Below are 13550 nucleotides of genomic sequence, written 5' to 3'. Positions count from 1 at the left end.
TCTCCAGCCAGTAGTCAGTAGATGAGCATATTTTACAGTGTACTTACGGTTAATTCAGCTCTCCTAAAGGATGCTTGAAGGGTTGAGCTGTTAGTCAAAGAGCATTAATCTGGAGTGGTTTCTTGGTGATATCTTAATCTGTAGGAAACAAAGATCAGCAAATGGACTAGGCAAAAAAAGGTGGTGCATTTGATAACTATCATTTATTAGAGTAGACTTGGATTTTGAGTATGTTCCGTTAGCCTCATCAGAATTTAGCATGCCTGTTTAAAACCACATCTTCTTATAATGTCAGCCCTATTTTAGGAAGGTAAGTGGAATCATGCTCCTGTTGTCACCTGTTACTAACTCATCTACATTTTTGTTCTCTGACTTTTGTGCTTGTTCGTTCTTTTTATAGCTCAGTGCTCAGTAACATAGTAATATTTTGCTCTTTAGCTGAATCATAAGTATTTTTGATTACTTATTGATTACTATTGTATTCTAAATAGCCTTCATAGTGAATGTTTCTGACCGTTGCACAGCATTCTGTCAAGTGGACAGATTCTCCCATTATCCCATTGTTATGTGTTTAAATGAAGAACTTAAAGTGTTTGTTTCTTTTTTCTTATTGTTTTTTTACAACTCAGGTTAGAACTTGTGGTTGAGCCATGGATTAATGGACTCTGGGCCGCCCTCGAGAAGCATTTTCTGTTGAACAGAGGAGGAGGGGACACGAGTGAAACTCTCACAATGGCATCTCATGCCTCCCGGAGGACAGACCCCATGACACCGGAATTATTACACGTGGAATCACAAGTTGGACTTCTGAGATTAGATGATTCTGGAGGAAAGGCTGCTGAAGTTTTGGAACAAAATGCAGTGAACAATGGTCAGTCAAGTACTTTGATTGCAGACTTTGAGGCCTCGCTTACCCGTTCAGTACCCCCACTTTCTCAAGCCTCTCTGAATATTCCCTCTTTACCACCGGAATATTTAGAGGTGCATCTGGAGGAGGCCCTTGGCCAGGTAAGCAGTGATGTTGGTGGTATTTTTTAAATTATGTTATGGTGGAGGCCAACAAACTATGGCGTGTTGGGTGACTGTGGTCTTACCAGCTCTTGTGTAAATAAAGTTTTATTGGAACACAGCCATGCCCATCCAAGGCTGCTTCTGCACTGCAGTGGTGGAGTTGAGTAGCTCCCAAAGAGGCGTTACCTCCAGGCGTTAAAGATGCGCTTGTGTTATTACCTGGCTTCTCTTTGAGGAAGTAAATGGGTATGAGCTCAGTTTCTCCATTCCTTTGGAGAAGTAACGTCTTGGCTTCTTGCCTTAGATGTCAGTCAGGTGAGGGCGAGTTGTGGGCTGTCAGAAGACTATCTCAGCAACTAATTTGAGTCAGGTGCAGTAAGATCACTTTTCCAATGTGGATCTTTGCTGTCTTGGGATACTCCATTTTAGGGGTTTTTCTTTCTTTTGGTAATATTTTATAGACCTGTTTCTGTTTAAGTCTTTTTTTCTATGCCTTGAGTATCTTCCCTATCAGTAAATAAATGACCTTGAAGTGATCTGTACATTTCAGAGGATCAAGTTGAATAATAGCTGATATTACCCCACGATTGTCAGTATATGGTTCCCTGAAATTTCTTCCAGTGTGCTTGGAATAAACTTCCAGGGCAGCCGGTCTTGTGACGCATGGCTGACCCCTCTCTGTTCAGAGGGAGTTCTATGTGGGTTTTCTCAGGTAAACCACACTTAACGCAATTGTCGTGATTTCTGGTTTCTTCTTTTCCTTTTATTAAATGAGGAAAGACATGTGAGAAACAGTTTAAGTGCAACTTTCTAGTTTATTTGAAAACTGTTTGTGAACACTTGATAATGCATACCAGTGTTTTCAGCATCATATTTTTGCAGTGTTTTTCTAATGCATTCAGACAAACAGGTAGGTTTTACATGACCTTCCCTGGGTTATTGTTTTCACGCTCATGTTTCATTCTTTATTAAAAGGGATTATCACAACAAGTACGTCTTAGTCAGGATTGGGGGACAGGCGCGGTGGCTGTGGTAAATGTGCTGGGCGGGTGGGCTCAGGGTGGCGAGCTGGCCCCAGGTTTGTGCTGCAAGGATGAGTGTGTGTGGCAGGGGTGTCGATCTCTGATTGATCGGATGAGGCGCTTCACTTAGGATCTGCTTGAGAGTTTCTTTTACAATAGGTGTCATTAAATAGACCTGAGTTGTTGGTAGTCTTCAAAAGATTTTTTAAAATCTCAACTATTTAACGGAAATAGTGTAAATCTGTTTAAAGGACATAACCTAGAGGATAAGGGATAGAGGAAAATAAGTTTCCTGTTTTAGGGCGTCATCTTGGGATAACCCCCTTGAGGAGCGGGGCGGGTGGGGGAGGGGATGATGGCGCCGGGTTGGGCAGAGCTGGAAGCTGAGCTTCGGTGCATGCGCGCTCAGTCACTTCCATCCTGTCCGACTCTTGGTGACCCCAGGTACTGTAGCCCACCAGGCTCACCCCTTCATGGGATTATTCCTCCAGGCAGGAATACTGGAGTGGGTTGCTATGCCCTCCTCCTGGGGATCTTCCCGACCCAGGGATCGAAACCGCGTCTCTGTCATCTCCTGCACTGGCTGGTGGGTTCTTGACCGCTAGCGCCCCCTGGGAAGCCAGAGCTTCGTGCAGCCCACAGAGCCCACAGCCGGTCCCACTCCACCTAGCGCCATCTCTGCGTCCCTGGTGCCCCCGCCGCCGTGGGGCTGCCTGGACCGTGGGCTACGCACTGCACGGCCTCGGTGGGCGCATCTCGGGGCCCTGCCCAGAGCCCTTCCCAGCCCCGGGCCCCCAGCCCTGGCAGCCTCCCGTGTCGCCCAGTGTCTGGGTGGGGTGTGCAGCCCTGAGCTGCCAGGGCCTGCCAGGTGGGAGGCACCTCTCCCGGCGAAGGGCAGGAGGAGAGAGTGCATCCTCCCCTCGGGAGGGGATGTCCTGACATGCCGGACCGCACCATGGGTCCTGAGTCTCCACAGGCCGTGGGGACACCAGCGTCGTCTCACCGGCGTGAAGGCATTGACGTGGCGGGCCTGGGTGAGGTTTGCTGAGTGTCCAGACGGTCCCCATTTACTCACGCCATCTTGTGCCAGTGAGCAGGAGCGTTATCACGGTCTTGGGGAAAAATGGTAAACAGTACATGCCTGTGAGCACGTCTGGTCCTCTGTGGGTGGAGATGGAAAAGAGCACGTTGGCCACATCCTCTTGGATGAGCCCTGCACGAGAGGCTGCATTACTGCTCTATCAGAGAACCGTCCACCCGGGCGCGGCTGGGGCTGCTGCTTGTTTGGGTTGCTGCTGGCTCAGGGTCAACCCCCAGGACCTGTCTGGTTTCTCCAGGGGCCCAATTGGTGAATTCCATGGAGCCATGATAGACACCCTCTCCTGTCCTTCAGCTTTCTAAGGGTTGTTTTGATATCTGTTGCTCTCCCTAGTATAGTCTAATTTTCATCTTTTATTTTGATGGAGAGAGGGAGGTGTCAGGTTCAGAGGCTTCTTCTTGACCCTCCCCACTGTGATGGCTCGTAGCCCACAGGCCAGGATTTCACTCCTAACCGCCAGGTGAGCCACTGGCTGGGCCCTTTGAGCCAGACTTGAGCCAGGACTCCGGCCACCCCTGGCCGCAGACCTCGGGGCTGTGTGGGCCCCCAGCTGCACCTGCCCTCTCCCCGCCGTCCCTGAGTCCAGTGCTCGTTTACCCCTGGACTCCAGTCACCTCCGGCCGCAGACCTCGGGGCTGTGTGGGCCCCCAGCTGCACCTGCCCTCTCCCCGCCGTCCCTGAGTCCAGTGCTCGTTTACCCCTGGGGGCAGCATCGGCGAGTGCAGTCTCTGTGCCTCGCGGAGTCGCTCCTCCTGGGGCCTGCCTGCTCCTGCCGTCATGGGGATGACGAAGTGGGGCAGAGATGCCAAGACTCTGACCAGCTGACCCAGGTCCAGCAGCTGGACGGGGCTCTCGAGCTTTCATTGGACAGCTTCCCACTCATAGCGTCTTGGTTTCTTTTCCTCGTGAGGACTGGTCCAGTGCCCTTGCCGGCTGCCCATTCATTTTGAGCCTCTGGAAGCCATGTGCCAGCATTCTCGTTATTTCTGGGAGTTGGGCCCTCTGCCGCCCCCCAGCTTTTCTACTCACTGTGGTCCTTGTGCACACCCCTCCCCCGCGTTCCTGGCCAGGTGCTCCCACCTCCCTCAGTTCTTGGTGCCGGGGGTGGGGGCGCCTGCTCTGTGAGCACTGGTCAGTGGGCGAGCTCGCTGCTGCTGCCCCGACCAGTGCGGTCCTGTGGGCCTTGGCCGTGAGGTGGTCTCTGGGTGCTCCAGGGAGCATCTGTCGGCTGGTGGGTGGCCTTGCATGGCTTTGTCCTCTCTGGTCGGCCCCCTTCTCCGAGCTTTTCAACCCCATCTTCAAACGTCTTGGCATCTCTGCCCCACTTTGCTTTTCCTTTGCTCTAGTCGCCCTGCTGGCCGTGTGTTTACGTCATCTCTGGGGCTCTGCCAGGGTGAGGAAAGCCTGAGTCCTGGGCGAACATCCCAGTTAGAAAGCCCTTCGTCCAGACCTGTGTCCTGCCCCGCCTGGCCCGGGACCTCGGCCTCCTGTCTGGGGCACACGTGTTCTGCTGATGCATGGTGCTGTCCTGCCTTCTTTGGAGCTGGCCCAGCGCACGGGCAGCCAGGCCTGTTGCTTCATAACTGTAGTTATTGGTCCAGCAGCCAGGAGGAGAGATAGGGTGCGGGGTGGAGTCCCTGCGTTGTCTTAATGCGAGAAGGGAGCTCTTGCCCTTACGGAAGGAGCAGCCCCTTCCTCGGGCGCCAGGGCTCATCTCAGGACTGAAGACGCTCACCCAGGTGTCCCTCTCCCATTCTTCCCTGCCGAGCCTTCCCTGGCTGTCTCTGCCCTCAGGCTGCAGCAGGTGAGTGCTCATGTGTAAGCTACTGAGAGTGTCCTCTGGCTTTCACTGGTAGATTTTAGTTGCTGCCTCATTATTCTTGGCTCTTTGCATTTTTTCCAAAAGTGTCGGTGAAGCTTAGCCATAGGCCTCCAGTCCCAGTGGCTGATCCGTGCCGCACCCTCCTCGTTCCTGAGCATGTGTCCCCAGGTGTGCTCTCACTGCCGGCCGGGGCAGCCCTCCAGCGCCACACGCCCATTTTAGCGACTTTCTCGGGCCACTCTGACCCTGGCTGTCCCAGGCTGGGTTCCCGGGAATCACTGTGAGATGGTCTTCGGGGCCTCCTCCTCACCTCGGGATGTCAGGGGGCAAGAGCCGGAGAGGGCACAGGAGAAGCTGAGCTGCAGGCCTTCAAGGTTGTCCTGGGTTGTGCACAGGGGCTGGGCCTTTACAGTTGTTGATGTCGTTGGCTATGGGCGGCCTCTAGACGGAGGTGTGACCTTGAGTGCTCAGAGGATCCTCGGAGGTGCTGGCGAGGGTCTGGGGCCCCACTGTGAGTGCTGTTGGCAGCCTTGCCGAAGGCTATGTCCCCATCACTACAACTCTCAGACCCTCAGCCCTGGGCTTCCACGGCCTTCCCATGCAGCCACTCATCCACAGCTAACTGACCAGCACTTTCCGAGATGTAAGTTTCTATTTTTATTAGAACTTAGAAGCATCAAGTTATGAATCTGGTGAGGCAGGACCAAGATTTGGGTTTCTTTCTAGTTTCCCAAGGCCTGTTTTGTCTAATTTTATCTTTGTGTGGCTACTATTAATTAATGAAAATTAAGAATTCGGTTCTTGAGTCACACCAGCCATGTTTCCAGGGCTCAGGGCTCAGGGGTCAGGTATCGGCCAGTGAGGTCATGGAGCATCCCCGCCGTCCAGAAAGCTCTGCGGAACAGCACCGCCCGCTGCTCTGAGGGCTCTTGTCACCGTCTGTGCAGGCAGCTTCCGGCCGTAAACATCTGTTACTCCTTTAGAATCTCCTTCTGAAATGGGCACACACACTTTTTGCATAGTTCATTAGGAAGACTGTTAGACTTTTCCATGGAAAGTGCTAGTATCTGATGTTTTCCATAAAATCTCAGAAATTTTAAAGTCTAGTAGAAAAGGAGTTTAAAATATAGATGAGCTTCTCTTCTGAAAGACCAAGAGGCCTGTTTGTAGCCATTTATCTTAGAGAAGAATTCTGAAATCTCATCAGGGAATGTTGAGAGATCCTGTAGCTCTGACTTTACTGCTAAGTGAAGCAGTGAGTAAGTACAGTTGAAAATCGCGTTTCATAGCACTTTATCACGTTTCTTTCTCAAGGAGGAAAGCCACGCATCTGTGAGTTCAGCAGATCCAGTGTTTCACGTTCCAATTTCAAAGGCAGTTCAGCTGACTGCAAATGATGCCGTAAAAACCACTCTTCTGATAGAGTTGGACATCTCGGTAAGTTCCAGAATGTGTTTCTGAGCACATGATGCTGCCAGTCGGTGCGGAGGCTCGCCCGTGGTGTGTTCTCACCCAGGTGCGCCGGAGGAGGACGCGGCGTCTGGACAGCGGCCAGCCACCTGGCCTGTCGTGTGTATCCCTCACCCGTCAGTTTGTCTCTCCGTCTCATCCTTGTTTTCTTTTCACTTCAAGGAGGGGCTGAAATGAGGAGTGTCTGGAGGTGATTCCACTTGGAGAGAGTAGTTTTGCTGCCTTACTCATTAAGCCACAAAAGAATAATGGAATCAGCACAGCACTGGCATATAGGAGCCCCAGGCAAGGAAGCTGAGGTCAGCGGCCAGGGAAGTCAAGCCCAGGCTAGCTCATCCTGTGACGGTCACTTCTCAGAGTGGCAGTCCTTGTTCCTTAAGAATCTGGGAGAAATCATGGACCCCCTCTTCAGAATAATGATTATGTATAAGCATTTTGCCCACAGTTTTAGGGGGTATCTGTGCTGGCTCTCGGAGCCCCATCTGTAAGCCTCCCCCAGCCCCTGCCCCAGCCGTTGGCCTCAGGTGGGAAGCCGTGACTAGACCTCCTCACAGTCGTGCAGTTCAGCGCTGGATGAGGGTCCCATGGAGCTCAGTGGGCTGGACTTTCAGAAGAGAGTGTGTCAGGGCTGTTGGTGGAGGTTTAGTTGAATTTCTAATAGAAAAAAAGAAATACGGCAGGCATCAAAACTAGATTGTTTTGCTTACATACTATTGTTCTGTTCAGTCGCTGAGCCGTGTCTGACTCTGCGACCCCATGGACTGCAGTGTGCCAGGCTTCCCTGTCCTTCACTGTCTCCTGGAGTTTGATCAAACCATGTCCATTGAGTTGGTTCGTGATGCTCTTTAGCCATTTCATCCTCTGCTGGCCCCTTCTCCTTTTGCCTTTGATCTTTCTTAGCATCCAGGTCTTTTCCAATGAGTCGACTCTTCATATCAGGTGGCCAAAGTATTGGAGCTTTAGCATCAGTCCTTGCAAGTGAATATTCAGGGTTGAGTTCCTTTCAGATTGACTGGTTTGATCTCCTTGCAATCCAAGGGACTCTCATACTATTGAGTAATTGCATTTTTTTTTGAACATTTTTATCCCCATTGTTAAATATCCTGTATATGTGAAAGCATTTCACTTCTGTTACACACTTTTGTCATAAAGAGGTGAGGTTTGGCATACTGGTGGGTCCGGTCTGTGTCCCTCACAGGCTAGGGGTGTGAGCATGTGTGGTCAGAGACCCGTTCCCAGAGCCCTTCACACCGCCACCCCACTCTATGCAGAGTGCGTACACCTGCTGTGGGAGAGGGCTCCACGTGGAGCCCGGGTTTGTGCACAGCCAGGACCGAGCCAGGCGCTTTAACGTTGCACGTCACTAAAGGGAGAAAAGCGGCCTCCCCTACCTCGTTCGTCTCTGAAGGAAAGGAGTAAGGAAAGACCACTGAAGAGGCGTTTCTTTGCTCCTAAAGTGTGTGTTATGCTTTCAAGAGAGGGTTTTTACATGGATTATTAAAAACACTACTTACTAGGACAGCTTAATCTCCAGAAGAGGCAGGTCTTAATTTCTAGTCTGTGAATACTTATATATATATAAAGCAAAACATTATATAATTACAGAATTTCTTTTTAAAAAATAGCTCTAATAAAAGTATGCTTGTTTAGTTAATTGGTCTTACTTGTTAGAAACAAAATAATTCTAATTGCTAAGAAAAACTGTGTTGGTTGCCCCACAGCTAAAACTCTTAACTCATGTGGCATTTTTTTATTTCATGTCGGTTCTTCTCTAGAAAACAGATTTTTCCTACCAGCCTGGAGATGCCTTCAACGTGATCTGTCCCAACAGCGACTCTGAAGTGCAGTTCCTGCTGCAGAGACTGCAGCTCACAGACAGGAGAGAGCACCGTGTCGCCATGACGATTAAGGCAGACACGAGGAAGAAAGGTGCAGCCCTGTGTCTTATTGCTCCGGACATCCCTGGGGACACGGGGGTGACAGGGCGAGTCTGCACGGGTGCCTGGGGGCGGGACACAGGCGCTCGCTGGTCTTGGGTGGGAGTCCTTAGTGTCCACCGCAGGTGCCCTGGGTGAGTCAGTTATCCTGAATGAGGTGGTGATAGAGTTTGTGCTTATTGGATGCTTACAGACATTAAAAATGAAGTTGAAGAATCAGCTTTTCCAGAACTCTAGACATCAGCAAGCTTACAGCAAACGGGGAAGCACAAAGATGGTGTAACTGTGGTCTCAGAGCAGCAGGATGGTTAGCTGAGCCAGTGTGTCAGGGTAACTGTGGTCTCGGTGCAGCGGGATGGTCAGCTGAGCCGGTGTGTCAGGGTAACTGTGGTCTCGGTGCAGCGGGATGGTCAGCTGAGCCAGTGTGTCAGGGTAAGTGTGGTCTCAGAGCAGCGGGATGGTCAGCTGAGCCGGTGTGTCAGGGTAAGTGTGGTCTCAGTGCAGCGGGATGGTCAGCTGAGCCGGTGTGTCAGGGTAAGTGTGGTCTCGGTGCAGCGGGATGGTCAGCTGAGCCGGTGTGTCAGGGTAAGTGTGGTCTCGGTGCAGCGGGATGGTCAGCTGAGCCGGTGTGTCAGGGTAAGTGTGGTCTCAGAGCAGCGGGATGGTCAGCTGAGCCGGTGTGTCAGGGTAAGTGTGGTCTCAGTGCAGCGGGATGGTCAGCTGAGCCGGTGTGTCAGGGTAAGTGTGGTCTCGGTGCAGCGGGATGGTCAGCTGAGCCGGTGTGTCAGGGTAAGTGTGGTCTCGGTGCAGCGGGATGGTCAGCTGAGCCGGTGTGTCAGGGTAAGTGTGGTCTCGGTGCAGCGGGATGGTCAGCTGAGCCAGTGTTCAGCTTGCTTCTTTTCAGTCAGCACTGCCTTGTTTCTCAGCACACTAGAGTTGTCGTGCAGAAAAGCTATACTATATGAATCTGTTTTAAAAACTGCTTTTTGTTGGGAGTTCCCTGGTGGTTAGGACTCCAGGCTTTCAGGTCTGGGGCCCAGGTTTAATTCCTGGTGGGAGAACATCCCACAAACTGCACGATTTGGCCAAAAAAAGAGGTAGTTGTTTTATGTTTGTGTCTCATGGCCTATTTGTTATTGCTTATTTAATACATGAAAATAGTTGCTTTTTCCATGATTAAAGGAAATTATTTTTCAGTGATTTCCTTACAGTCTGGAACTAGAGCTCAGGCAGCTCTAAAATTCTTTCTGAGGAAGACAGGTAGTGTTTTGGGGCCACTGCCATCTTTTGAAGGGGCTTCCCTGATAGCTTGGTCGGTAAAGAATCCACCTGCAATGCAGGAGACCCCAGTTCGATTCCTGGGCTTTTTTGTTCCTTGGTGTTAGATAATTTCCCTTCCTTTTGTTTGGTAAACCTAGATTTCATAGGTATGGCTGATTCAGTAATACTGTTGAATTAATAAAATTGTTTTTGTAAAGTGGATTTTTCTTTCACATTTTTGCTGAGGAAATCTTTTGACTGAATAAATGTTGGCCAAAGTCATATTGTACTTTGATAGCACTATAATGTAAAAGATTACAGCTGTTAGTGTTTCTAGGGGTTGGAAACATCTCTATTTTCTGTGTTGTGAACTTGTCCCCGTCTCCCTGGACAGGCGCAGCCTTGCCCCAGCACGTACCTGAGAGGTGTTCTCTCCAGTTCCTTCTCACCTGGTGCCTCGAAATACGAGCCGTTCCCAAGAAGGTACTGTTTTTTTAAAGTACTTTTGGTACCTACTTAAAAATATGCTTATCTCTCTAAAGAGCTTATTAAATCATTTGAAGGCCTAGAAAATGTGGTCTTCATAGCCTGTGTTCAGAATAGTTCCCAAGCCATGCTGTCTCTCTGTGACGTCATGGACAAATATTTTTAAATTGCTCTTGTATTGAAATGTTACCTTTTCTTTTGAAACGAGAATTTTAAATAGGGCTTTTCCTTAATCTTGTTTTACTAGCTGTTAACTCGATGTTGCGCGGCAACCAGCGATGAAAGTGGCCCTCGATGACATGGGTTTCCCAGCTGTGCACGGACGCGTTTTCTCTGGTTGCCAGGAGGCTTGGGGAGTGGGGCTTTCCCTCACCTGTCACTCATGTCAGGTTGGGACCCCTTTTCGTGTGAGAGTCGGCGGTTAATTTATTGCGTCAGGATTCTCGCGGGAAAGGCGCGGGTCGCATTTTTTATTGCGTCAGGATTCTCGAGGGAAAGGCGCGGGTCGCATTGCCGTCGAGACGGGTTTGGAGGGGGAGGTCCGCTGGGTGTCAGCGCCACGCCAGCGTTGCCGCTGCTTTTCGGGCCCTGTTAGTGGCTGTTAGCGGGTGCACTTCGCAAGCTGTTTTACCGAACTTGTATTGCCGATGAATAAAAGCGTGATTACGCTACACTGTCCACGCTGCAGTGCTCATTCTCTGTTTTATTGAGGTGCTGACTGCATTTGGTGTCTTCGGGAAGTGAACTCAATAGAGAGACTTAGTCCTAGGTATAATTTGAGTAAATTTATGAGGCACCGTGATGAAAATTTCCTGCATAATTTCACAATTTTTGTTCAACTTTACCATTTCTGTTAATTTCACAGTGTATATATTTTAAAATGTATTTTTGCTTATGGCGAAAGCAGTACACTTGTAAAAAGTCTGGACACAAAAGTAATTGGGGAAGCAAAAGTGCTTTGTAATTAGACCCCTGCAGTTAACAGGGCTTCCCGTGGTGGCTCAGTAGAGAATCTGCCTGCAAAGCAGGAGGTCTGGGTTCAGTCCCTGGGTCGGGAAGATCCCCTGGAGAAGGAAGGGGCAACCCGCTCCAGTTCTGCCTGGAGAGTCCCAAGGACAGAGGAGCCCGGCGGGCTGTGGTCTGTGGAGTTGTAGAGTCAGGCTCGACTGAGCCACTGTCACAGGGCAGTTGACATTTGGATTTGTGTTGCTAGTATATACGCTGTTCTGTAACCTGCCTTATTTTAATAAAGGAAATCATGAGTTTGCATATCCCAACATGGAAACATACTGGAGATCTTACTAAAAGATGCAATAATGGTTGATTTAAGGACAGTCCATTGTTTCCAGTTTTTCGCTATTAAAAATCCACTTAGGTCAGCCTTCTGTTTGCATCTGTATACACCTGTCTGAATTTTCTTTTAAAAATAAATTCCTTGCAGTACAACTACTGTGTTAAAAATATTTAGAATTTAAGTTTTAGTCATGTTTGTCAACTTGTTCTCTACATAATACAGTATTTCCTTTGTTAGTACTGTGAATTTTCTGTTAAGTGTAAAGCGAGAAATATGCTACTGGTTTAGCCTGTAATTTAGGAGGGTGTGTTGACTTGAGAAAGTTTGGCTGGAAGTGTTCTTGGTAAGCTCCTGTAGCTGGTGGGTCTCTGGGTAGGTTGGGCAGGGATTCTTGGCTAGTCAGTGGAGACCCGCGGCCCCGCGGGGATGTGCGCTCGCCGTCCCCGTCAAGGGCGTCCGGGCCTGCGGGTGCAGGGGCCGTAGATGTCGTGGTGCCCACTCCCGTCGCAGGTAGCGTTGTTGCTCCCTCTCTCCTGTGAAGCCTTTTGGGCAAGTTAGGTGTCCTCTTGTACCCAGTGCCTGTCAGAAAAAGCCCTTAATGGTGGTCAAAAAAGTGTCGAAATCCAGGTTGTAGTCATCAGCTAAGACAGGAACAGGTATTGTGTCCTGAGATAAAAACGTTTGGTTAATGAGGGACTTCTTGGTGGTCTGGTGGCTAAGACTCTGGGCTCCCAATGCAGGGGCCCTGGGTTCGATCCCTGGTCAGGGAACTAAATCCCACATGCCCGGGGAACTAGATGCTGCATAAATAAATATTAAAAAAAAAAGTTCGCTTGGGAGACTTGACTTCCTGCTTACTCACATATACCTGTCATGTAATTTGAGACCATACTTATGACTGATTAGGTCAGTTTAAGATACAGGGAAGGTGACCAGAAAATAAAAGTGGGTCTTCCCACTTCGACAGGCTGCCATCAGAGCAAATATGAAACAAAATGCCCTTCTCCCGGCCACACTCCTGGTGGCCACACTCCCTTTTTCTTTATAGTTGGGCACATCCCAGGTGGACACCAACCCCGCATTCTGACGCTGTGACCACAGAGCGCGTGGTGACTTGTTGGTTTCTCGGCCACAGGCATTCCTGCGCGCCCTCGCGGACCACACCGGCGACAGTGTGGAGAGGCGGCGGCTGCAGGAGCTGTGCAGCCGGCAGGGGGCGGCCGACTACTCCCGCTTCGTCAGGGACGCCAGCGCCTGCCTGTCCGACCTGCTGCGGGCCTTCCCGTCCTGCCAGCCTCCGCTCGGCCTCCTGCTCGGTGAGTGACCGCCGTCACAGCCCCCCTCCCCGGGCAGCCCCTCTGTGCTAAGGACACCTCGAGTTCCTGCAGGCCTGTGGGGGCACGTCTCCATACTGGTCAGCAAGCAAGCGTGTCACAGCTGGGCTTCCTGGGGCCTTAGCCAGCTGAACTGCCTTCCTGAGGCCAGAGAATCTCTCCCGTTTTGTTTTGTTTTGTTGCTTTTCCAGTTTTCTTTCCTGCCGTTGCCACTGTCATCTGCTCTCTCAGTATCATTGTTGGCATTCAGTCGCTAAGAGGTGTCTGACTCTTTGCAGCCCCATGGACTGCAGCACACCAGGCTTCCCTGTCCTTCACTGTCTCCTGGAGTTTGCTCAGATTCATGTCCATTGAGTCAGTGATGCCGTCCAACCATCTCATACTCCATTGTCCCCTTCTCCTGCCCTTAATCTTTCCCAGCAGCAGAGTCTTTTTCTCCATTAATAGAATCAGTTATAATTCTCTTTTTTCGCTCAGCCTTTAGCCTAGAATCTGTTTTTCAGAAAGCACTTAGCCAAATTTTATCTAAAAATGAACTTTCCAAGAAAAGTATCTTTTTCAACGATAGTGATAATTGATGGAGTGTGATGAAGTGTGCCCTCTGAGCAGGATTCAGAAGTGTCCCGCCTGGACAGGTCCAGATTCTGGTTCAAGAGCCCAAGGGTCTCCTCGTGCTGGCCCCGCATAAACAGTGGCTTTACTCAGTGCCTCCGAGTGTGGACTTGGGGAGACAGGCATCCAGATGGAAGGTCACCCTGGTTTTTGCCCCGATCATGTCTTCTGGTCCTTGTACTCCAGCAGAAGAGAGTTTCAGA

General features: G+C 50.3%; 1 protein-coding gene across 1 annotated transcript in view; it reads left to right on the top strand.

Annotated features, from left to right (window-relative positions):
• MTRR (5-methyltetrahydrofolate-homocysteine methyltransferase reductase) overlaps positions 1–13550 on the top strand; it is a 32909-nt gene that overhangs the window by 8891 nt on the left and 10468 nt on the right. Inside the window, exons 5-9 of the mRNA XM_068990596.1 lie at positions 630–1008; positions 6269–6391; positions 8200–8353; positions 10016–10104; positions 12537–12717. Of these exons, the coding sequence (XP_068846697.1) occupies positions 630–1008; positions 6269–6391; positions 8200–8353; positions 10016–10104; positions 12537–12717 (926 nt within the window). The remainder of the gene's footprint in view (positions 1–629; positions 1009–6268; positions 6392–8199; positions 8354–10015; positions 10105–12536; positions 12718–13550) is intronic.

This window comes from Capricornis sumatraensis, chromosome 18, assembly GCF_032405125.1.
Source record: "Capricornis sumatraensis isolate serow.1 chromosome 18, serow.2, whole genome shotgun sequence".
Taxonomy (NCBI): Eukaryota; Metazoa; Chordata; class Mammalia; order Artiodactyla; family Bovidae; genus Capricornis; species Capricornis sumatraensis.
The sequence above is the reverse complement of the archived record's forward strand: the minus strand, read 5'-3'. Positions and strand labels throughout refer to the sequence as shown.